The sequence below is a fragment of the Mobula hypostoma genome, chromosome 9 (genome assembly GCF_963921235.1).
Source record: "Mobula hypostoma chromosome 9, sMobHyp1.1, whole genome shotgun sequence".
Classification (NCBI taxonomy): Eukaryota; Metazoa; Chordata; class Chondrichthyes; order Myliobatiformes; family Myliobatidae; genus Mobula; species Mobula hypostoma.
Genome location: NC_086105.1, coordinates 90,810,455 through 90,833,077, shown reverse-complemented (window position 1 = coordinate 90,833,077; position 22,623 = coordinate 90,810,455). Strand labels below are relative to the sequence as shown.

Here is a 22,623-nt window from a genome sequence, read left to right as displayed (position 1 = left end):
TCTACTCTTTGCTAAGTGTCTCATTTCAAACATGCTGGTGTTAGAGAGCATTGGTAAAGTATCAGGGATACAGATGAAGTAGAGGGTGGAGGGATTCTGTAAAGGTTTCCAGTACTAATTACTATATAGATTCTTCATGGAGAAATATGAAGGTGTGGCATTTGAATAGTTAGATTCTGTTGGGGTTTGTATCTTCCACAGTTGAATTGTCTGAAGATAAAGAATAATTAATAAGGTGATGTATCAGAGGTCAACCAACCCATGACTGATATTTATATCAAACTTTTCATTACCCCAGTATTTCAATGTGTTTTATCTAATATCAGTAATGATAGTTGAGAATTTAGTGTCAACCACAACTTGTAGGTAACAAGCATGGACCTTGTGAACAATTGTCATATCATAGTAAATACACAGTTAGATCAGACAATGAGTTACGGTTTGCAAGGGGTTTACATCAGAGTTCCAGTAAACAACAAACAGGAGGCTGACTATGTGAATATTACGGAGAAAATTACAACAGTGAACTGAGCAAGATTATCACAGGAAGACCTAGGCTTGTGTTTAGGAGTATTAATAGGCTTGCCAATGCTTGACTATAGACATATAGCAGTGCAATTTATAAAGGTACTAACATCTCATTCCAATCAAACTGTGTAGAGTATTAATCTCCACAGATTATGCTAAAACACAGACTCAGCCTCACAGTATTGATAGCATATCAGCGCAAAAAATGGACATGCCTTCATCAGTTAAAGCACAATAAAAAAGCAGTTGCCAGTGCTTTGTCTGAATGATATGAACAGAGAAGGAAGTCTGTCACTTTAAAGGGAAGATTGAAAAGTGAACTCATTGAGATTTCATGAATATTCTATGGCAGGGGTGTCAAACTCATTTTAGGTCATGGGCCGGATTGGCCAAAATGCGACTTCATGCGGGCTGGATCAGTTGTGCACGCGAGTGCTCCCACAGCTTTCGTTGCCTTCGTTTTTTCAACCTGTTCTCATGTGTATCAGTCTCTGCTATAACTACAAAGTGTTTCACTTTACGAATTTTGTTTCTTATGGAGAAGATTTCCTAGCAAGCATTATTTTTATGATTGTTATTAACTTACAGTCGTAGGCTACAAGGAAGTTGTGATGAGAGAGAGAGAGAAAAACGATGCTATTTTGGCTAAGATTGTTTTGGGAGCCACACCCTTTCCATTAATAAACCATTTGAAATCAAACATTAGCAGATACAAATGTAGGCCTAATGAAACAAATTGTAAATGTAGGCTACACAACGGCACCTAATTTTTATTAGCCTGCTTCCAGCAATCAAACTCAAGACAATGAACACAGTTAGCCTCTGATTTTTTTATTGAAGTGATCACATTTACAATAATAGAATGGTCAGAAAATAAATGAATCACAATATTATGTCACTCAATATTTTATAATGCATTTTGCTTACATGTCGCAGTGCATCGAACAGTGTCACTCATTTTTCACTTGCTGCTTCCAGACACCTGACATCTCTTGGCTTTAACCAGCCTGTCAACATCAGGGACCAGTTTCTGGGCAGTTGTGATTTTCATAATGTCATTTAGATGTCTGTGTGTCAGCTGCGAGTGCAGTTTGGATTTGTTAATGTTCATTATGGAGAACGCCTGCTCACAGAGATATGTTGTCCCGAACATGCAAAGGATCTTTGAGACAAAGTCTGTCATCTTCGGGTACATCGGTCCCAGGTATTGGTAGAATGAGTCCAGACTCACAGTCTCAAATTTATATTTCAAAGCCGAGTTACACTGAATTTCAATTAGTTCCATTTGGAGTTCCTCCAGCACATCTGATGCTGCGTTGACAGCAAACGGCGAGCAAAATAGCGAGAATTCCTTCTCAAGCTGAGTGAAGACTTGGAAACGATTCTGAAACTCACTTTTCAGCCATGATATTTTGTCCTTGTACCTGTCCATATTGTCATTATTTCCGTGAGTGACACGCACAGACTGCAAAGAGGGGAAATGAGCTGGGTTGCTCCGGGATAGTTGCATCTCCCACAGGCCTAATTTAATTTGAAAGCCACGAATGCTGTTGTAGTATTCCGTAACAAGTTTGTTGCAGCCTTGCATGTTAACATTAAGCACATTTAAGTGCTCTGTTATATCCACCAAAAATGCAAGATCATGAAGCCAGTCTGGGTCATCCAACTCTGCCACTGGCTTCCCTTTTTTGTTCATGAATAGTCCAAAAACGTTTGAGCACAACCCCTCTGCTCAACCAGCGGACTTCAGTGTGGTAGGGTAGGCTGTGTCTAATATCACTTTCGGACAAAAGAATGTCAAATTGCTGATGGTTGAGTCCCTTGGCTCTAATAAAATTAACCGTTTTGATTACTACATCCATGACATTGTCTATTTTCAGGTTCCTGCTACATAATGCCTCTTGGTGTATAATATGAAGAAAATTCCAGAATTCCTGCTCTGGATTCCCTGTCTGAACTTTCTCACTGAGTTTCATAACAACACCTGCCTTTTTCCTGACCATGGATCTGTTGCCACGCTGACAGCGTGACTCCAATCAACCCCCAGTCTGTCCAAGGCCTCGACGAGGCTGGAGAAAACGTTGTTCGCCGTTGTGGTGTTTGTCATGGGCACCATCTCCACAAACTCCTCGGTGATGGTCGAAGATGCATCAACACCACGAATAAATATTCCCAATTGAGCTACATCAGTCACATTGGTGCTCTCATCAATTGCAATAGAGAAGGCAACAAATGACTTAACTTTGTCTTTTAGTTGACTGTTCAAATCTCCTGCGAGCTTCCCGATTCTGTCTGCCACAGTATTTCTTGACAAGCTGATATTACCAAAAGCCTGCCTCTTCTCAGGGCACAACAGCTCAGCCGCGGTCAGCATGCATGCTTTGATGAATTCCCCCTCTGGGTATGACTTCAATGCAGCAGCTATTTTGTTGGCCTTGACAGCTCCATCATGAGTCTCTCGACTTTTGGTGAACACTGGTTGCTGTTATTCCAGAGCTGCTTCAAGCTCATTTATCTTTTGCATTCTGAGTCGTCCTACATACTTGTCATATTTTTCTCCGTGTGACGTCCCGTAGTGCCGTTTGATATTGTACTCTTTTGCCACAGCCACTTGTTGCGAGCATATCAGACACACAGGTTTACGGTTTACCGTTGACCTCACAGAAGAAAAAACAACCTTTCCAATTATCGTTGAATATCCAACCTTCGATGTCAACTTCTCTTTTCTTGGAAAGCATTGTGAACCACAGCAGCAGACAATCTCAGCCTTGCTACAGGTGTTACTTACCTGAGTACTCTGTGTGTTTATACTGTGTGTGATGACGTAAGTGGGGCCCTAGTGGTCTTCAGTGCAGGGTGGTAGGTGCTTAAGCACAGCGGGTAGTTAACTGCTGCCTATTGTTTTCTAAGTACACACAGCAGGCTGCCGGCACAGACAGTGGTGGGAGAGAGAGCGACTGCCGTACAGATACATAATAAATGGTTGTGACTATACTTTTTTCTCCCCCAAAATCATCCCGCGGGCCAGTAGTTTGACACACCTGTTCTATGGCATCATAATAGAATGACAGATCCGGTAGCCTAGAGATTAAGTTATTAGACTGTTAATGGGCTGTTGATCAGAATCTGACTGTGATAGTTGCAAAATTACAATCCAAGTATTAAATTAATCAGAAGGGAAAAGCATGACTATTGTATTAGTTGATTCTCTCAAAATCCCAACTGATTTACTAATATCGTTTAGGAAAGGAAATCGTTCTCCTTACCTCACCCAGCCTATGTGCGCTTCCAGTCCCAGAGTGATCTGGTTGACTCTTAACTGCCTTTTTAAATGGCCCAGAAAGTCTGTTGAGGCATTTTGGATTGATATATAAATAACGAACTATCCAGCAATGCCAACTTCCTAAGAATTAAGAAAATAAATCAAAACATCACAGAAATGTGTATAATTTAAAGTGACTGAAAATACATCTAATACTGAGTGTAGACACTAAGTATTAGATGTGGGTCCATTTGGGTTCATTTACACAGTAACACATTTTGCTTTCCATGCAATTATGCTCCTGATCCTGAAAAATGCTTAGGATCAAGGCATGAGTTGTGAGGAGTGCCTCTCTCTCTATCCATGCTGGTTTCACGCTTTATCAGTGAGAGGAACCAAGGCTTCCATGATCCTTGCTGTTATTCCTAGGAATCCAATGGGAAGAACGGGAATGACTTCTCGAGGCTTGCTGGGAAAATGGGGACCAAATCATGCGGCTGATCCCATTGTTACACGGTAAGTAAATAAAAACTTTCACCCCACCCCTTCAGGATGTTCCAAAGTACTTACAGCTTTGCTTTTGAAATGCAGATATTATTGTAATATTAGAAGTGTAACATTCAGTTTACGCACAACAAGTTCCCACACATACTTTCTGTTAACAACTAGATATAAGCAGTCTCTCGGTTATGTCAGGGTTCTGTTACTGAGAACAGTTTGTTTGTCAGAAATGAACAGAAAGAGGAAGAGTGCCTGGGAGGGGATCACAGAAACAGCTGTGATGTGAGAGTCAGCGGGCATATCCCGCTGGTCTCCCAAATGCTCGTTGATGTATACAGTATGTGTGTTTGTAGGTTGGATTTTTGTAATTCAGGGAGGACCTGTATTCTGTTTTCTGTGATGTTGGTCAGATGTAAATGTTGGCCCGATCAGCGGAGATAACTTTACTGCCCTTCTAAATAGTGCCACCTATTTTTTTTTTAGCTTTTCTCTTTGTGTATAACCAGCTGAGGGAACAAACGGGCTCTTGTCTGTCAGTGCAGTATCCCCTCACTGCTGTCTGTATTTATAATGACACACAGGCAGTAGGTGCAATTTGCCAACATAACTGTCAGTCAGCTGCAATGAAACTCCATTCATAATGTGGTATAGAAAAACTTGCACCTTTCACCACTTCAGTACAGCTCCAGATAGTGAATGGCTTTTGAATACTAAGTTCAGTGACTGGAGCATACCTAGCAAGCTTACATGAATGTGGATTTGTAATACATTTCCTTTTAATGATATTGGTTGAAAAATAAATATAGTGGCTTCCAATTAATTGGGACACATTGGGACTGGTACATTTTGGCCTAATTAGCCTAAGTTTCATGCAAATAGTTAAAAGGTATTAAAAAAGACAAACTATTGTTTAACTGAGTAACAAATTATGTATTTGAATGAAATACAGAACTAATTAGAACACTACCAATACTACTACAGTACTGTAAAACTGTGTAATGGTTCCTGATAGTTATCAATGGAGGAATCCGCGTGGACTCCTAATACAAATAATGTCCTGCATTCATACAATGCTTTTGACAATCACACCTTCCAAATCTTCATTTTTATTGTAGTATTGATACCTTCAAATTCTTCGTAGTTCCTAACTTGTTGAAGTAGTGAAATAATTTCAATTTCACTCCTGGCCATTGCTGGCATCTCCCAGCCTGAATACTTGAAACTGCAGTGAACAAAACAGTTTTGAATTGTAGTACTGCTTATTTCCCACCAACTGTCAGTAACAAAAATCACTGCATTTTGAACACAAACACAGCAACTGATGCTACTTAAAAACTGTTCGTTCTAAGCATGGTGTAGCATAAAACAGTCACGTGACTGATGCCAGTTAGAAACTGTTCAACAACAGTCACCTGTCCCAATTAAGAGGCATAGTGTCCCAAATAAACAAAGGGAATCCTACTATTTTGTCAATTAGTTTTTTTTTCTCTAAGCGTTGTTCCTAATAAGTGGCTGCCCCAATTAATCAGAATCCACTGTACTTCCCAATAACAACATGGAGGATTTGCATGCTGCAGTTTGAAATGGTATTGTGGAATCTCTTGCGTCCATTCAAGAATGCCTCAGTTTTACATCTCATCTGAAGGTTAGTACCTAATGTAACTGTAGGTTTCATCATGTCTGGAACTCCATTGCCTGTCTAACTTTTGCAATGGCAACTGGAATTTGAACTCAGCACTTTTTGACCAATGCCTGGTACTCTGTGGAAGTGAAGTGGTAGATCTGGGATCAGCTTGCTGCACCAACTGCTTGTATTCAGAAAGACATGGTCATCACCTCTGGTAGCTGGATTTGATTTGATCCTACAGTAGATTCCCAGCTATGAAAGGGTATTGTCTGCTCTTTGAGAACTATTTGGACTTGATGAGAAAAAAAGGAGCATTCATTCTTCCATTACATCTATAAATTAGCCTCATCATGTGCATTGTCCAGTCTGTTCATTGTCTCTCTCCCTTTCCATGGTTAGCCATTACTGGGTGGAAATTCATCTCTGATTGGTCTCAGTTGCACATTGTGTAGCCCACCTAATATTTTGTTTTGTTCTAACTGGAGAGAAGATACCCAAGACAACGATCTATTCTGTCTATATTCATCCAACAGTTATATTTGTGACCAATCATGGGATCCTTGGCTCATGCTGATTTTCCTTGAGGAAAAGTTTACACATTTATCAACTTGGGAAGCAACAGTTCTCTACTGCTTTACTCAGTTATGATTGCCTGGTTAAGTACAGCTCCATGGCTGTATTTAAGTTTTGTTGATGACACCACTGCTATTGGTAAAATCAAAGGTGGTGATGAATCATCATATTGGAGGAAGATTGAAAACTCATTGAGTAGTGCCATAACGACAACCTTTCACGCAATGTCACCAAGACCAAAGAGCTGATTTATTAATTACAGGAGGAAGAAGCTGGAGGTCTGAGCTAGTTCTCATTAGGGATTGGAAGTGGGGAGGGTTAGTGACTTTAAATTCCTTGGTGTTAATATCTCAGAGGATCTATCCTGGGACCAGCACATAAGTGTCATCACAAAGAAGGCATGACAACACCTCTACTTTCTCAGAAGTTGTGTAGGTTCAGCATGCCACCAAAAATTCTGAGGGATTTCTATAGATACACCATGGAGATGATTCTAACTGGTTGCATCATGGCTTAGTATGTAAGCATCAATGCCCAGGAATGGAAAATCACAGGCAAAGCCCTTGCCACAAATGAGTACATTTACATGGAGCTGCCACAAGAAAGCAGCAGCATGGTCAAAGGTCCCCACCATCCAGGCTATGCACTCTTCTTGCTGCTACTATAGGGTAGGAGGTACAGGACCCAAGTCCCCCCACCTTCACCATGTGCAGGAACAGTTAGTTATTACCCTACAACCATCAGCCTCCTAAAGTGCTGTGTGTAACCTCATTCACCGCTACTCTGAACAGATTATATCATCTGTAGACTCACTCTGAAGAACTCATTGCACATCAAATTCTCAGTACGATTTTTATTTGCACAGTTTGTCATCTATTGCTCATTGGTTGATTATCAATCTTCACTGTTGATGTATTTTTTCCTGTAAATGCCTAAAAATAATTCTCAGATTAGCGTATGTATGGTAACATATATGTACTTTGATCATCATGTTCGTCCATCGTTGTCGATGAAGACCTCGACACCAATTGATGTCGAGACTAGCGTTTGATTTGGATTTAAGTGAGGGAGAGTTGCGCAGCGTCAGCCTCACTCTCTTCCCAATTCCCATCTGGATCCAGTGTCAAGACAAGAGTCGAGACGGCTGGAGATGGGACTAGGCGCAGTGAATGACCAGGACGTCTTCTGTGTCTTGTCATGCTCTACACATTCCACAACGCTTGCAGAGACCACCTTCTTGACTGTTGGACCTTCCATTAGTCTCTCATTTGCTCAATCCTCCGGAGTCTGTCTTCACATGCTGGGATAGACATCTCCCTACCTCACCGAGGGTTTGAGACCCATCGGCTACCCTCACCTGGTTTAGCTGGCTTGTCGAAGCTGTTGCCCAGAGTGTGGCTGCTGTCGTATGCAAACAACTACAGGGAGCCACAGGTGAGAGCTCGGTGCCAGGTGGGGACCAAAGGTGGATAAACCGCCCTGAAGAGGATGTGACTTGTTCCCCCACTACAGGTGCTACCCCTCCCTGACACCCCATACACTTTGATAATAAATTTACTTTGAACTACTCTTCCTCCTCATCACAGGTACAGTATGTTTCTTTGAAAGAATTCCACTTCAGTCCCCAACACCTGCCCATGCCCCAGCCCTGCAAGTACCTATTGACTTGCCTTTCGTTTTGAAATTCATAGCAGAATCTCTTTCCATTGCCCTTTCAGACACTAGGATTGTTCATCTTGTCCTTTACTGTCTCAATTCCCCAGACTTTGTCCCTCCCTCCTTCCCTCTTTCCCTCTTTCTTTCCCTCTGTCTTCCCCCATCATCCACATAACCACTCCCCTGAAAATCCACACTCTTTTTAACAGTAGAAGAGTATGTTTGTTAACTGATAGTTGAACCTTCAGCCGCTAATCTACACACTGCCTTTGTGGATTAGGCTTCTTCCATTTATCACTCAGTGTTTCTCAACATTCTTGCTTTCTTCCTAACTGAAAGACCTATTCATGTTCTTTTTCCATTGCAGGTGGAAGAAAGAAGGAGGTGAAAAGGTGATCCACAAGCTTTCTGGCAAACCCATCCTACAGTTTATTTCAATAAAGAGGAAAGACTGTGAGCAGTGGGCGATTCCAGGGGTGAGGACAAGATGTTGCACAGTATACCATCCTTACATAGTCTGTTTTCTCACCTCATTCTTTAATTCTGAAAAGTCCTGATTCTCTTTTAATCCCCCAATATCGTGAACCCAGTGCCAAGGTGTTTAGGGCTCTTCCCAACCTTGTATGATAGGATGTGAGGATAGAAGATCACAGGTGAGAACAGACAAGCTGGTCCATCATATCTTGCCTCACAATCTTGTTTCCAGTACAAACTCCACAAGCTCCTGGTCAATTTTGTGTGTTTCTTCACAAAAGTCAGAGAGGTGGGTAGGGGCTTGTTAGCTTACACCAATCTTCTTGAATAATGGGTATAATCAATTAATAATGATACATCTCACTGTGCATCTTTATAGAGCTTTCACCTGAGTTTCTGGAGCTATGGGACACAGCTCTGTGAACTATGTCACCCCATGTTATAACAATGAAAGATAAATGTGTTTGATGGAGAAGTAGCTGATTCCTGTTCCTATGTTTTTGTGTCCGCACATAAGAACCCCTTTTTGAATGATGACCATACCCTGATGGGTCCAGCAGTTATAATATTCTGGGAGTCTTTGTCACATTGCCCGGCTCCAACTAACACTGCTGTTCCCCCATCATTGTGCCACTGGCTACCTGACCTGTCTGTTGACATGATGGCCTGCTAATCCCCAACTAGTTACTATCTGAATAGATGGCTCATTCAAACTATCTATTCTTTCAACGTCTAAGTCTAAGAAATAAAATATTAAGTTCGTAGTTTAAAGGCCCCGACCATTTGCCAATTCCTTAAATTTCTGAGGTCTTTTAACCGGTTATGGGAATTTGGCGAGTTTAAGTCAAAGTTTGGATGAGGGGTCATCAGCCTGAAACGTTAGCTCAGATGCTGCCTCAAAACCTGTGTATTCCAGAATTTTATTGAGCAAGGAACAATCTGACAGAGGAACTTGGTGAGTTGAGTAGGATGGATGCAGGGTCAACAAACATCAACAATTTCGGTCCCTTGAACATTGCAGCTCTACCCACTGAGTACCTCTGGCAGACTGCCTGCTGCTCCAGGTCCCAGCATCTGCAGTTTCTTGTGTCTCCAGGAATTTTCTTCATAGTTCCACTGATCACATGGGAGTTGTTCTGATATGATAGCAACTCTCCATTTTGTTCAATCCTATTTGCATCGAGATCTACTTTCTGTCTCTGTTAAGTATCCAGGAATGTTGTGTAATGTTAAGTACTTTCTACAAGTTCAAATTCTTGTTGGTAAATTGACCTACTATTATCCCAGAGACCAAGGTGCAGTGGAAAAACTTTGTGTGCCTTCCATACAGATCATTTAATTACAATAGTGCATTGAGATAGTAATGGGAAAAATAACAGAATGCAGAAAAACGTGCTACAGATAGAGGAAAAGTGCAGTGCAGTTAGACAGTAAGATGCAAGGCCATTACAAGGTAGATTGTGAGGTCAAGAGTCTGCCTTATGTGCTACTTTGATTCATTCTCAAGTAATCCTAGCTCACCAGCCAAAGATCTGTTCAACTTGGAAATTAAGGAGTGCCCCTTCTCCCAGTCCCCAAACCACTGGTCTGAATAATTTAATTTGGAGTACTGTTGTCAGCTCGTGCATCTTGACCCCAACTCAGCGTGATACTTGGCGGCTCCATTTTGTAGCTTTCCTGACCATTTGTCTCTGGCCTCTTGTGAATATTTCAGGTAGTAAGGAAACATGCTGTGTATTTAAAGATTATGAATACATTAAGAGTGAGACATTTCAAGGTGTCTGTAAATTTAGCTCCTTCCATCCCTACCTGCACATCCCCCACCCCCCGCATCAATCATTAACTTCTGAGCTTGCTTAAATTGTCACTCTTTCTCATGGCAGGGCATGGTGGATGCTGGTGAACATCCTTCTACCACCTTGAAGCGCGAGTTCGAGGAAGAAGCACTCAATTCTCTGGGTATTCCTCATAGTATTAAGGATCCTATGCGGAAACAGTTCCAAGCCATTTTCAGCAAAAAGAACTCTGTGAAGGTGAGCAGGAGCAGGGTCAGTGCTTTCTAGGCCTTGTGCCCTCAGGGATGGGGGTTACATATCTAGGACTAGCATTGTAACACACACAAAACACTGGAGGAACTCAGCAGGTCAGACAACATCTATGGAAAAGAATAGACATTTAGGGCCGAGACCCTTCTTCAGGACTGAGTAGGAAGGGGGAGGATGCTAGAATAAAAAGATGGGGGGGAAGGGAAGGAGGCTAGCCGGAAGGTGATAGGTGGAGCCAGGTGGGTTGTACAAGTCTAGGGCTGGAGAAGAAAGAATCCGATAGGAGAGGAGAGTGGACCATAGGAGAAAGGGGGGGAGGAGGGGACCCAGGGGGAAGTAATAGGCAGGTGAGAAGAAGTAAAAGATCAGAGTGGGGAATTAGGGATGGAGGAGTTTGTTTACTGGAAGGAGAAATTGACATTGTCATCAGGTTGGAGGGTGCAACATGTGGCTCCTCAGCCCTGAGGGTGGCCTCATCTTGGCAAACAAGGAGGCTATGGACCGACACATCAGAATGGGAATCAAAATTTAAATGTTTGGCTACAGGGAAGTCTCACTTGTGGCAGATGATGCAGAGGTGCGCAGCCAAGCGGTCCCCAATTTACAATGGGTCTCACCAGTGTAGAGGAGAGCACTGGACATAACAGACGGCCCAGCAGATTCGCTGGGGAAGTGTTGCCTCATCTGGAAAGACTGTTTGGGGCCCTGAATGGAGGTGACGGAGGAAGTATATGGGCAAGTGTAGCAGGTAGGCCGCTTGCAGGGATATATGCAGGGAGATAAGTGGGAAGGGATGAATGGACAAAGGAATCATGGAAGGTAGAGGGAAGGGGGAAGTAAAGATATGTTTGGTGGTAGGGTCCCTTTGGAGATGGCAGAAGTTGTAGAGGATAGTGTGTTGGATGCGGTGGCTGATGGGGTAATAAGTAAAGAGGGACTCGATTAAGGCAGCAGGAAGATGGTGTGAGTGTGGACGTATGGGTAATGGAGGAGCTGCGGGTGGGGGCAGTATCAATAATAGAGGGAGAGAAACTCCATTCTTTAAAGAAGCAGGACATCTCTGATGTCCTGGTACAGAAAGCTGCACCCTCGGAACAGATGCGGAGGAGACAAAGAAACTGGGAAAAGGGAATAGCATTTCTTCAGGAGATACGGTGGGAAGATGTATTGTAGAGATAACCACTAGGTGTTTTATAAAAGATGTTGGTTGACAGTTTGTCTCCAGAGATGGAGACAGAGAGATTGAGAAAGGGGAGGGGGTTGTCAGAGATGGACCAAGTGAGTTTAAGGGCAGGGTGGAAGTTAGAGGCAAAGTTGATAGTTGAGGAGCTCAGCATGAGAGCATGAAGCAGCACCAATGCAGTCGTCAGTGTAGCGGAGGAAGAGTTGGGGAGTATAAGTGGTGAAGGCTTGAAACATGGACTGTTCTGTACACAGCCATTGAAGAGGGAGACATAGCTGGGGCCTATGAGAGTGCCCATAGCCACCCCTTGAGTTGGAGAAAGTGGGAGGAGCCAGGGAAAATTGTTGACAGTGAGGACTAGGTCTGCCAGATGGAGGAGGGTGGTGGTGGGAGGGGGATTGATTGGTTCTTTTGTCAAGAAAGAAGTGGAGAGCTTGAGGCCGCCTTGATGGGGGTTAGAAGCATATAGGGACTGAACATCCAGATAAAGGTGAGGCAGTCAGGGCTAGAAAATTGAAAGTTACTGAGGAGATCAAGGGCATGAAAAGTGTCACGGATATAGGTGGGGAGGGACTGAAACAAGTGTGATAGAATGGAATCAAGATATGAGAATAAAGATACGAGTTCAGTAGTGTAGCAACAAGCAGAGACAATAGGCCTACCTGGATAGTTCCGTTTGTGGGTAAGAGGTAGAAGCGAGCGGTGTGAGGTGAGGGAACTATGAGTTTGGTGGCAGTGGCTGGGAGTTCTCCAGAGTGGATGATATCAGTGATGGTGTCAGAGACAGTTTTCTGATGGTGTGGAGTGGGGTAGGTAGGTATGAGGAGATGTCTGAGAGTTGCTGCCTGGCCTCAGCAGGGTAGAGGTTGGTGCACCACACTACAACAGCATCCCCTTTGTCTACGGGTTTGATGGTAAGGTTGGCATTGGTGTGGAAGGCAGTGGGTTTAGAGGGGATAAGTTTAGAGGAGGAGAGTGGAGTGCTGAAGTTGAGGCGGTTGATGTCTCTTTGACAATTTGAGATGAAAAGATCCAGAATGGGGTGTCCAAAAAGAGGAGGAGGGTTAAAGACGGGAGAAGAGGTCATCAGCGCAGGATGTAGAATCCTTGCCAAAGAAATAGGCTTGGAGACAGAGGCGACGGAAAAAGAGCTCAACTTCGTGACAGGTGTGGAACTCACTGAGGTGCGGACAAAGGTGAGGCCTTTACTGAGGACATCGTCCTGCGTCAGAGAAGGAAGCTTGGATGGAATTGTGAAGATGTAGGAAGGATTAGAGATGGGAAGAGATCTGGTGGTGTCAGAGGATAGAGGAGGGTTGGGGTGTGAGGTGGGAGGAAGTTGGAGGCTCTGAGGACCCAAGAACTGATGGTGGGGCCTGGGGGACATGGGGTTGCAGAGTGGCGGTGTGGGAAGAGGAGACTTGGGGTCCAGCGGCAGCGCAGGTAGTCAAGGTCCAGGCTGGATCCGGAACAAGGGGTTGCACAATTTGTAGTCTGAAGGCGTCCGGGGTCGTAGCATGGGTCCAACAGTCCTGTGCAAAACCTGTATAAATTGGGTTCCTCCAGGTTCCTAGATTGTTTACTTTGAGAGAAGGGATGTTGTAGCAGATAGGAAAAGGGAACTTGTGCAGGGATTCCCAACCTGGGTTCCATGGACCCCTCAGTTATTGGTAGGGGTCCATGGCATGAAAGAATTTGAGAACCCATAGTTTAAATGGAGTTGAGACTACATGAGGGGTACATTTTGAGTGTTGTATCACAAAGGCACGGCCAATAGAGCCACTGCCTGATCTTGTATGATGCTCAGGTTCAGCTCTGACCTGGTGTAGTCTGGGTGTTCGCCTTATGATGGTATATGTTTCTTCCAATATCCTAAAGACGTGGGTTGGCCGCTATAATTTCCCCACAGTATTGTTCCATTCCCTGTAAAGTAGGAGCCTTGAAAAAGGAACCATTTCTGTGTGCTGTGTTTCTGATTGGCTTAGTTTGTGACAACTTGTCCAATGAAAGGAAGGTGAGGTCGTGTTGAGTGACCATTTTAGAACAGTCATTGTGAGGTCAAAGGATTCAAAGGACATGTATTATCAAAGTTATCTATGCAGTATATAATCCTGAGATGCGTCTTCTCCAAAGACAGTCGTAAAACAAAGAAAACCATGGAACCAGTTCAAAGAAAAAAAGTCAATCCCCCCCACGTGCAAAAATCAAATCGCGCAAACGAGGCAACAAGAACATCAACCCCCCGCCCAAAAAAACAAATTGCGCAAACAGCGACAAGAAAGAATGAGTGAACACAGAAAATCGAAAGAGTCCATATTCAGTTCAGATCAGTGTTCATTATCAGCAGGCTGCCCTGATTCAAAGTCACCCAAACTAGCATCAGGAAAAGGAATGGCCAGGATCTACAGTCCAAACACAAACCGCAGACCCAGAACTACAGTACCATCCTCAGACAGCATCGAGTGAAGGAGAGAGACCATTCAAACGCAGGGGCCTTCCCTCAGGAACAGTGAGCAAGAGTGAGAAAGGGAAACCTTCACACGCAGACACCTTCCTCTGGCAGCAGTGAGGGGAGCATGAGGCTGGGCAACAGCGCTGAACACTCACTTACCTTCTCCACTCACCTCGATATTTTCAATCTTCCTTCATGCTTTAATCAGTGAGATCAGGCAGAAATTAACCCCTAAGCTTCTTGGCCTCGAGGCCACTCGCCTCCCAGAACATTCTTTGAGACGGTGAAGTGCCAGATCATGTCAATCGGCCCAAAAACACACCACCAAACTCTAGGTCACACGCTCCAGCAGTGTCAGAAACACATTTAAAAGAAAAAAAAAGATATAAAAGAAGTTAAAGAAGCAGTTTTGTGGACCATGTGGTGAATGTTGCCCATGGTAGTGTTGTTTGCTGGTGCCGTCTCCTTCCAGATGCAGTACGGGATTGGGATTTCTGAGGCTTTGGCGTGGAGTAACATAAGAGGAGCAGGGAATGTAGGAGACATAGATCGGCCTGAGAAAGTGTGAGCTGACACGTGCCTCCCTGACTGTGAAACGACTTAGAATTAATTGTCAAAATAAGTTCCTGAACATATTATGAAGTTAAGCTGCTTTGGCTGGTTTCATTGTTTTTAAAGAACAAAGGTCACTGATCTGGAAGGCAATGTCTGGATTCCGGATGTTTTTTGTTGAAGATTGAAGAGCGGTAGTAGATGTTTCCATCCAGCTGGTAACCCATGATTTTTAACTTAGAGAAAATGGCAGTCGAGGCTGTGGACTGCTCCTCCTGCATGATGTGGTCTCTCTCATGGCTGCATCTGTAGGAAGTTCATTCAGCAGCTGCTCTTGACTGACTGACAAGGATCTGGAGGTGAAGTTGAATGTACTTAGGATCACCAGAGATGAATTTTAGTGAGGTGGACACGCCTTAGGTGCAGGCTACAGATAGTTGGGTGACCACCAGAGCAGTCAAGGGGTAGACAAACCATGGTTACCCTCTGACCATTTCCCTCACTAACAGTTATATCCCTTTGGATACCGCTGGGGGGGTGGGGGGGGAGGTGACCTTTCAGAGATCGATACCAGAAGCTAGATTAGTGGCACCATGCCCCATTCTGATGTAAAGAAGCAAAGGCTGAAGTCAAGCAGAGTGGGGAGTGCTAGTGCTAGGGATCTCTAGTAATGAGTGCAGATAGGCATTTCTGTGGCTGCAGATGACACTCAAAATGGTGTGTTGCCCCCCGATGACAAGGTCAAGCACATTTCACAGTGGGTACAGGACATGCTGAGAGGGGATGAGCAGCCATATTGGTACTAGTGACATAGGGATGTGGTCCTACAAAGTAATTCTAGGGAGCTAGGCATGAAGTTAAAATCCATCACTTCCAGGGTTGTAATATCAGGATTACTACCCCTTCCATGTGCTAGTGAGGGGAGAAATAGGTACATGGTGCAGTTCAACACCCGGCTAAGGAGCTGGTGCAAGAGGAGAACTTCAGATTTATGGATCATTGCATTCTCTTCCAGGGCAAGTGGGACCAATACAAACAAGACTGGAGGGAAACCAATATCATGGCTGGGAGGTTTGCTGCTGCTACTCAGGAGGACTTAAACTAGAATGGCAGGGGATGGGAACCACAGCAGCAGGATAGGGTTGAGAGCAAGAAGGATGGTGTGACATGTAACACTGAGAAGGACAATGGGAAACAGGCTAATCAACATGGTGGCACTGATAGGATGAAATGTATTTATTTCAATGCTCAGGGTATTATGAGTAAGGTGGATGGATTAGAGCCTGGATCAGTACATGGAATTACAATGTCATTGCTGTTACAGAGACCTGATTACTTGAGGGACAGGGCTGGCACCTAGACCTTCCTTGGTGTTGTTTTAAGAATGTAAGAGGTGGAGGTGTTGTACTTCTGATGAGGGAGAACGTCACAGCAATAGTCAGAGAGGACACATGAGAAAGCTCATCGACAGAGACAACTTGGGAGGAGCTCAGAAATAAGGAAGATACCATTATGCTGATTATACTATTGATCCCAATAGCCATAAGAGAGGTGGAGGAACAGATGTGTAGACGTTATGGTAGGTGCAGAAATAGTATTGATTGGAACTTCATTACACAAGAGATCAGGCAACATATACGGAGAGGAATAAAGAATCAACGTTTTGGGCCAAGACCCTTCATCAGGACTGGATGGGGCTTTGATAGGGCAGGCTTTCTCAGTGCATCCAAGAGGGGCTCTTGGAGAGTCCAACTAGAAGGAAAAGCATGTACTGGACCTGGTTTTGGGAAGTGAGACAGACTAGGTGACAGACCAGATAATGGAAGAACATTTTGGGAATAGTGACCACAACTTGTTATGGTTTAAGATGGTTGTGAGTAAGGATAAAATTGGGTAAAATAAGAATAAAACTCACAACGTGCTGGAGGAACTCAGCAGGTCGGGCAGCATCCGTGGAAACGATCAGTCAACGTTTCGGGCCGGAACCCTTCATCAGGACTGAAGAGGGAAAAAGGAAGATAAAATTGGATCTTGCAATATGGTATTAAACTGGGGGAGGGCAAATGGATGAGAGGATAATCCAAGGGGTTTTAATTGGGAACAGCTGCTGTCAGTTAAATCTACATTCGACCCTGTGAAAATTGTTGAAAGACCAACTGATCAGATTTCAGGATCTGCATATTCCAGTAAGGAATAAGGACAAGAGTGGTGAGGTAAAGAAACCTCAAATGACTCAAGGTCCTAATTTAAACAGGATGAAAAAGGAAGCATATTTAAGATTTAGGAAGCTTATTTAAGATTTAGGAAGCTAATATCAGACTGGGCCCTTGTAACATACAAGGATAGCAGGAAAGTACTCAAGCAGATAATTAGGAAGGCCCAAAGGGCCCATGAGGGCCCATGGTGAGTGGGTTGAAGAGAGTCTCAAGGCATTCTATACTTTTATTTAGAAAAAGAGGACAATCACAGAGGACAGATCCCTCAAGGATAAAGGAGGGGATTTGTGCTTGGGGCTAAATGAGTACTTTGCTTTGGTATTTACCCTCAAGAAGGATGTGAAATACATTGAGGGCAGGGTGGGGCATGCTGATACACTGGGACATTTTAAGGTTAAGGAGGAGATAGTGCTGGGTCTTCAGGTGAATAGGTCCTCAGAGCCTGATGGCATATCATTGATTGATTATTGAAAGAAGCAAATCAAGAGTTTGTTGGGACTTTGACAAAGATTTTTATGTCCTCTTTAGCAACAGGTGGTCTCGTACCAAATATTCTCCCTTTGTCAAAGAAAGGAAATAGGGATAGTCTAGGTTATTATAGGCCAGTGGTAGGGGAAATTATTGGAGAAGATACTAAGAGATACGATTTATGTGCATTTGGAAAGGATTGACCTGCTTGGGGGACAATCAGCATGGCTTTTTTTTGCGCGGCAGGTCACGCTGTACAAGCCTGATTGAACTTTTGAGGGGATGACAAAGGCACTTGATGAGGGTAAGGCAGTAGACATTGACTACAAGGACCTTAAGGCATTTGGAGATGTTCCTCATGGTAGGATGATTCAGAAGATAAAGATGCATGGGATTCAGAATGAATTGCAAGTTTGGACTTTGAACTGGCTTGCCCATATAAGAAAGAAAATAAGGCTGGAAGGTTGTTATGCTAGCTGGAAGTCTAGTGGCATTCTGCAAGGATTAGTGCTGGGCCCTCTTGTTTTTGATATAGTGTATATCAAAGACCTGGATGAAAACGTAGATTGGTGGATTAGCAAATTTGTGCATGGCACTAAGACTGGTGGAGTTGTAGACAGTGTAAAGGACTATCGAAGAAGACAGTGGGATATAGATACAGATATGGGTGGAGAAGAGGCAGATGGAGTTTAATCTGGGAAAGTGGTGGTGTTACTCGTTAGATTCTGGACTAGTTCCTGAGGATTGGAGGGTGGCTAATGTAACTTCACTTTTTAAAAAAGGAGGGAGAGAGAAACCGGGGAATTATAGACCGGTTAGCCTAACGTCGGTGGTGGGGAAACTGCTGGAGTCAGTTATCAAGGATGTGATAACAGCACATTTGGAAAGCGGTGAAATGATCGGACAAAGTCAGCATGGATTTGTGAAAGGAAAATCATGTCTGACGAATCTCATAGAATTTTTTGAGGATGTAACTAGTAGAGTGGATAGGGGAGAACCAGTGGATGTGGTATATTTGGATTTTCAAAAGGCTTTTGACAAGGTCCCACACAGGAGATTAGTGTGCAAACTAAAAGCACACGGTATTGGGGGTAAGGTATTGGTGTGGGTGGAGAATTGGTTAGCAGACAGGAAGCAAAGAGTGGGAATAAACGGGACCTTTTCAGAATGGCAGGCGGTGACTAGTGGGGTACCGCAAGGCTCAGTGCTGAGACCCCAGTTGTTTACAATATATATTAATGACTTGGATGAGGGAATTAAATGCAGCATCTCCAAGTTTGCGGATGACACGAAGCTGGGTGGCAGTGTTAGCTGTGAGGAGGATGCAAAGAGGATGCAGGGTGACTTGGATAGGTTGGGTGAGTGGGCAAATTCATGGCAGATGCAATTTAATGTGGATAAATGTGAAGTTATCCACTTTGGTGGCAAAAATAGGAAAACAGATTATTATCTGAATGGTGGCCGATTAGGAAAAGGGGAGGTGCAACGAGACCTGGGTGTCCTTATACACCAGTCATTGAAAGTGGGCATGCAGGTACAGCAGGCGGTGAAAAAGGCGAATGGTATGCTGGCATTTATAGCGAGATGATTCGAGTACAGGAGCAGGGAGGTACTACTGCAGTTGTACAGGGCCTTGGTGAGACCACACCTGGAATATTGTGTGCAGTTTTGGTTCCCTAATCTGAGGAAAGACATCCTTGCCATAGAGGGAGTACAAAGAAGGTTCACCAGATTGATTCCTGGGATGGCAGGACTTTCATATGAAGAAAGACTGGATGAACTGGGCTTGTACTCGTTGGAATTTAGAAGATTGAGGGGGGATCTGATTGAAACGTATAAGATCCTAAAGGGATTGGACAGGCTAGATGCAGGAAGATTGTTCCCGATGTTGGGGAAGTCCAGAACGAGGGGCCACAGTTTGAGGATAGAGGGGAAGCCTTTTAGGACCGAGATTAGGAAAAACTTCTTCACACAGAGAGTGGTGAATCTGTGGAATTCTCTGCCACAGGAAACAGTTGAGGCCAGTTCATTGGCTATATTTAAGAGGGAGTTAGATATGGCCCTTGTGGCTACGGGGGTCAGGGGGTATGGAGGGAAGGCTGGGTCGGGGTTCTGAGTTGGATGATCAGCCATGATCATAATAAATGGCGGTGCAGGCTCGAAGGGCTGAATGGCCTACTGCACCTATTTTCTATGTTTCTATGTTACATTTTGGGAAGACAAATTAAAGGAGAGATTATACAGTTAATGATAGGCCCCTCAGTATCATTGAGGTACAAAGGAATGTTTGGTTCCAGGTTCATAGTTAACTGAAAGTTGCAATGGAAGTGGATAAGGTGGTAAAGAAGACACTTCCAATGATTTAGAAACAGCTTCTTCCCTTCTGCCATCTGATTTGGATATTGAACTCATTAACATTACCTCACTACTTTTTTTATTTCTGCTTTTTGCACTACCTATTTAGTTTAACATAGATATACTCAATGTCATTCAAGGTTTTTTATTCTATTACGTATTGTATTGTACTGCAAAGATAACAAATTTCAAAACATCAGTCCGATGACATAAGCAGAAATGGGGAAGAGGTTCAATGCAATGAGAATATAGAGTTAAGAAAGAGGCTGAAGAGAAGGACCTCTAAGGTTGTAATCCTTGCACCACGGACTAGTGCAGATAGAAATGGGCTGATAGCACTGATGAATGAGTGGCTGCAGAGATGGTACAGAGGACAGGGTTTCCAGTCCTTGGATCATTGGAACCTTTTCTGGAAAAGAGATGACCTGTACTAGAGGGGTGGATTGCACCTGAACTGGAGGGGAACCAATATCCTGGCTGCACACTGCTCGGGAGAGTTTAAGCTAGTTGTTGTAGTCGTTACTGAAACTTGTTTGAGAGAGGAGCAGGGATGGGTGATTAATATACCAGATTTTCAAACTTGTAGAAAAGATAGAGGAGGAGGTAAGGGGGGGGGGGTGGTGGAGTTGCACTACTAATTTGGGACAATATCACAGCTGCACATAATGGAGGGGTCAGTCCATTTGGGTGGAACTCAAGAATAGGAAGGGTACAATCACACTGATGGGATTGTACTACACACCCCATTATAGGCACTGGGACATGGAGGAATCTATGTAATCAGATTAAGGAAATGTGCTTAGAAAAAGGTTTGTTGTCATGGGGGATTTCAACTTCCCTAATATAATCTGGGACTTCCTTAATGTAAGGGGTTTAGGTGGGGCAGAATTTAAGTGATTCCATGAAAGTTTCTTAAACCAGTATGTGGATTGAGAGGAGGGGCCATACTGGACCTGGTGCTGGGTAGTGAGTGGCCTGGTGACTGATCTCTCAGTGGGTGAGCAGTTACAGAACAGTGACCACAACTCCGTAACTTTCAGGATAACTATAGATAAGGATACATATGGTTCTTCTGAAAGAATTTTAAATTAGAGTAGGGACAATTACAAGGGTATTAGGCAGGAACTAAGAAGCATTAATTGGCAAGTCCACATCAGACATGTCGAGGCTGTTTAAAGATTAATTGCACAGAGTAAAGAAAAGTACAGAAGGAAGGACGGGGATGGAAAGATAAGAGCACCTTGGATGTCCAGAGACTTGATGAATTTAGTCAAGAAGAGAAAGGAAAAGTATGTAAAGATCCAGAAGTTAGGATCTAACAAAGCACATGAGGAGTATAAGGAAGCCAGAAAAGTAGTAAAGAATGGAATTAGGGAATCAGGAGGGGCCATGAAAAACCCTTGACAAATAGGGTTAAGATGAATCCCAAGGCATTCTATATAGACATCAAGAGTAAAAGGATAACTAGGGAGAGGGTGGGACCACTCAAAGATAAAGGGGGGAACATTTGCTTGGATGCAGAGAATGTGAGTGAGGCACTTAATGAGTACTTTGCTTCAATATTTCCCAAGGAAAAGGATATGGAGGACCAGGAGATCAGTGTTGAGTGTATAAATATGTTAGGGCCTTTAGAGGTCAGGGAGGAGAAAATGTTGGGCCTCCTGGTGAATATTAAGGTGGTAAGACTCCAGGACCTGATGGAATTTACCCCAGGTTATTGAAGGAGGCAAGAGACGAGGTTGCTGGGCCCTTGACCATTATCTTTGCTTCCTCTCTAGCCACAGGTGAGATCCCGGAGGACTGGTCAGTGGCTAATGTTGTACCTCTGTTTATGAAGGGAATAAGGGAAAATCCTGGAAACTATAGACCAGTGAGTCGCGTGCCCACTGAATAAAATTCTTACGGATAGGATTTATGAGCATTTGAAAACCCATGGCCTAATTAGAGAGAGCCAGCATGGCTTTGTGCAGGGCAGGTCGTACCTTACCAACCTGATTGAGTTTTTTGACAAGGTGATGAGAGAGATTGATGAGAGTTGGGCAGTGGATGTTGTCTACATGGATTTTATTAAGGCATTTGACAAAGTCCTTCACAGGAGGCAAAAACAGAAGATTAAGATGCATGGGATCCGTAGCAAATTGGCTGTTTGGTCTCTGAACTGACTTTCGCATAGAATCAGAGGGTAGTGGTTGAAGGGACTTATTCAAGCTGGCTATCTGTAATTGGTGGAGTTCCCCAGATATCTGTGCTGGAGTCTCTGTTGTTTGTAATGTACAGTGGCATGCAAAGGTTTGGGCACCGCGGTCAAAATTTCTGTTACTGTGAATAGTTAAGTGAGTAGAAGATGAACTGATCTCCAAAAAGTCATAAAGTTAAAGATGAAACATTCTTTTCAACATTTTAAGCAAGATTAGTGTATTAATTTTGTTTTGTACAATTTTAGAGTGGAAAAAAAAGAAAGGAGCACCATCCAAAGTTTGGGCACCCCAAGAGATTTGAGCTCTCAGATAACTTTTACCAAGGTCTCAGACCTTAATTAGCTTGTTAGGGCTATGACTTGTTCAAAGTCATCATTAGGAAAGGCCAGGTGATGCAAATTTCAAAGCTTTATAAATACTCTGACTCCTCAAATCTTGTCCCAACAATCAGCAGCCATGGGCTCCTCTAAGCAGCTGCCTAGCACTCTGAAAATTAAAATAAATGATGCCCACAAAGCAGGAGAAGGCTATAA

At 43.5% G+C, this 22,623-nt stretch overlaps 1 protein-coding gene across 3 annotated transcripts in view; it reads left to right on the top strand.

Moving 5' to 3' along the window:
- LOC134351854 (ADP-ribose pyrophosphatase, mitochondrial-like) overlaps positions 1-22,623 on the top strand; it is a 35,409-nt gene that overhangs the window by 8,301 nt on the left and 4,485 nt on the right. For all 3 annotated transcript variants that reach the window (XM_063058661.1, XM_063058660.1, XM_063058659.1), the window contains 3 exons: positions 4,220-4,306; positions 8,515-8,623; positions 10,505-10,654. In XM_063058661.1, the coding sequence (XP_062914731.1) occupies positions 4,220-4,306; positions 8,515-8,623; positions 10,505-10,654 (346 nt within the window). The remainder of the gene's footprint in view (positions 1-4,219; positions 4,307-8,514; positions 8,624-10,504; positions 10,655-22,623) is intronic.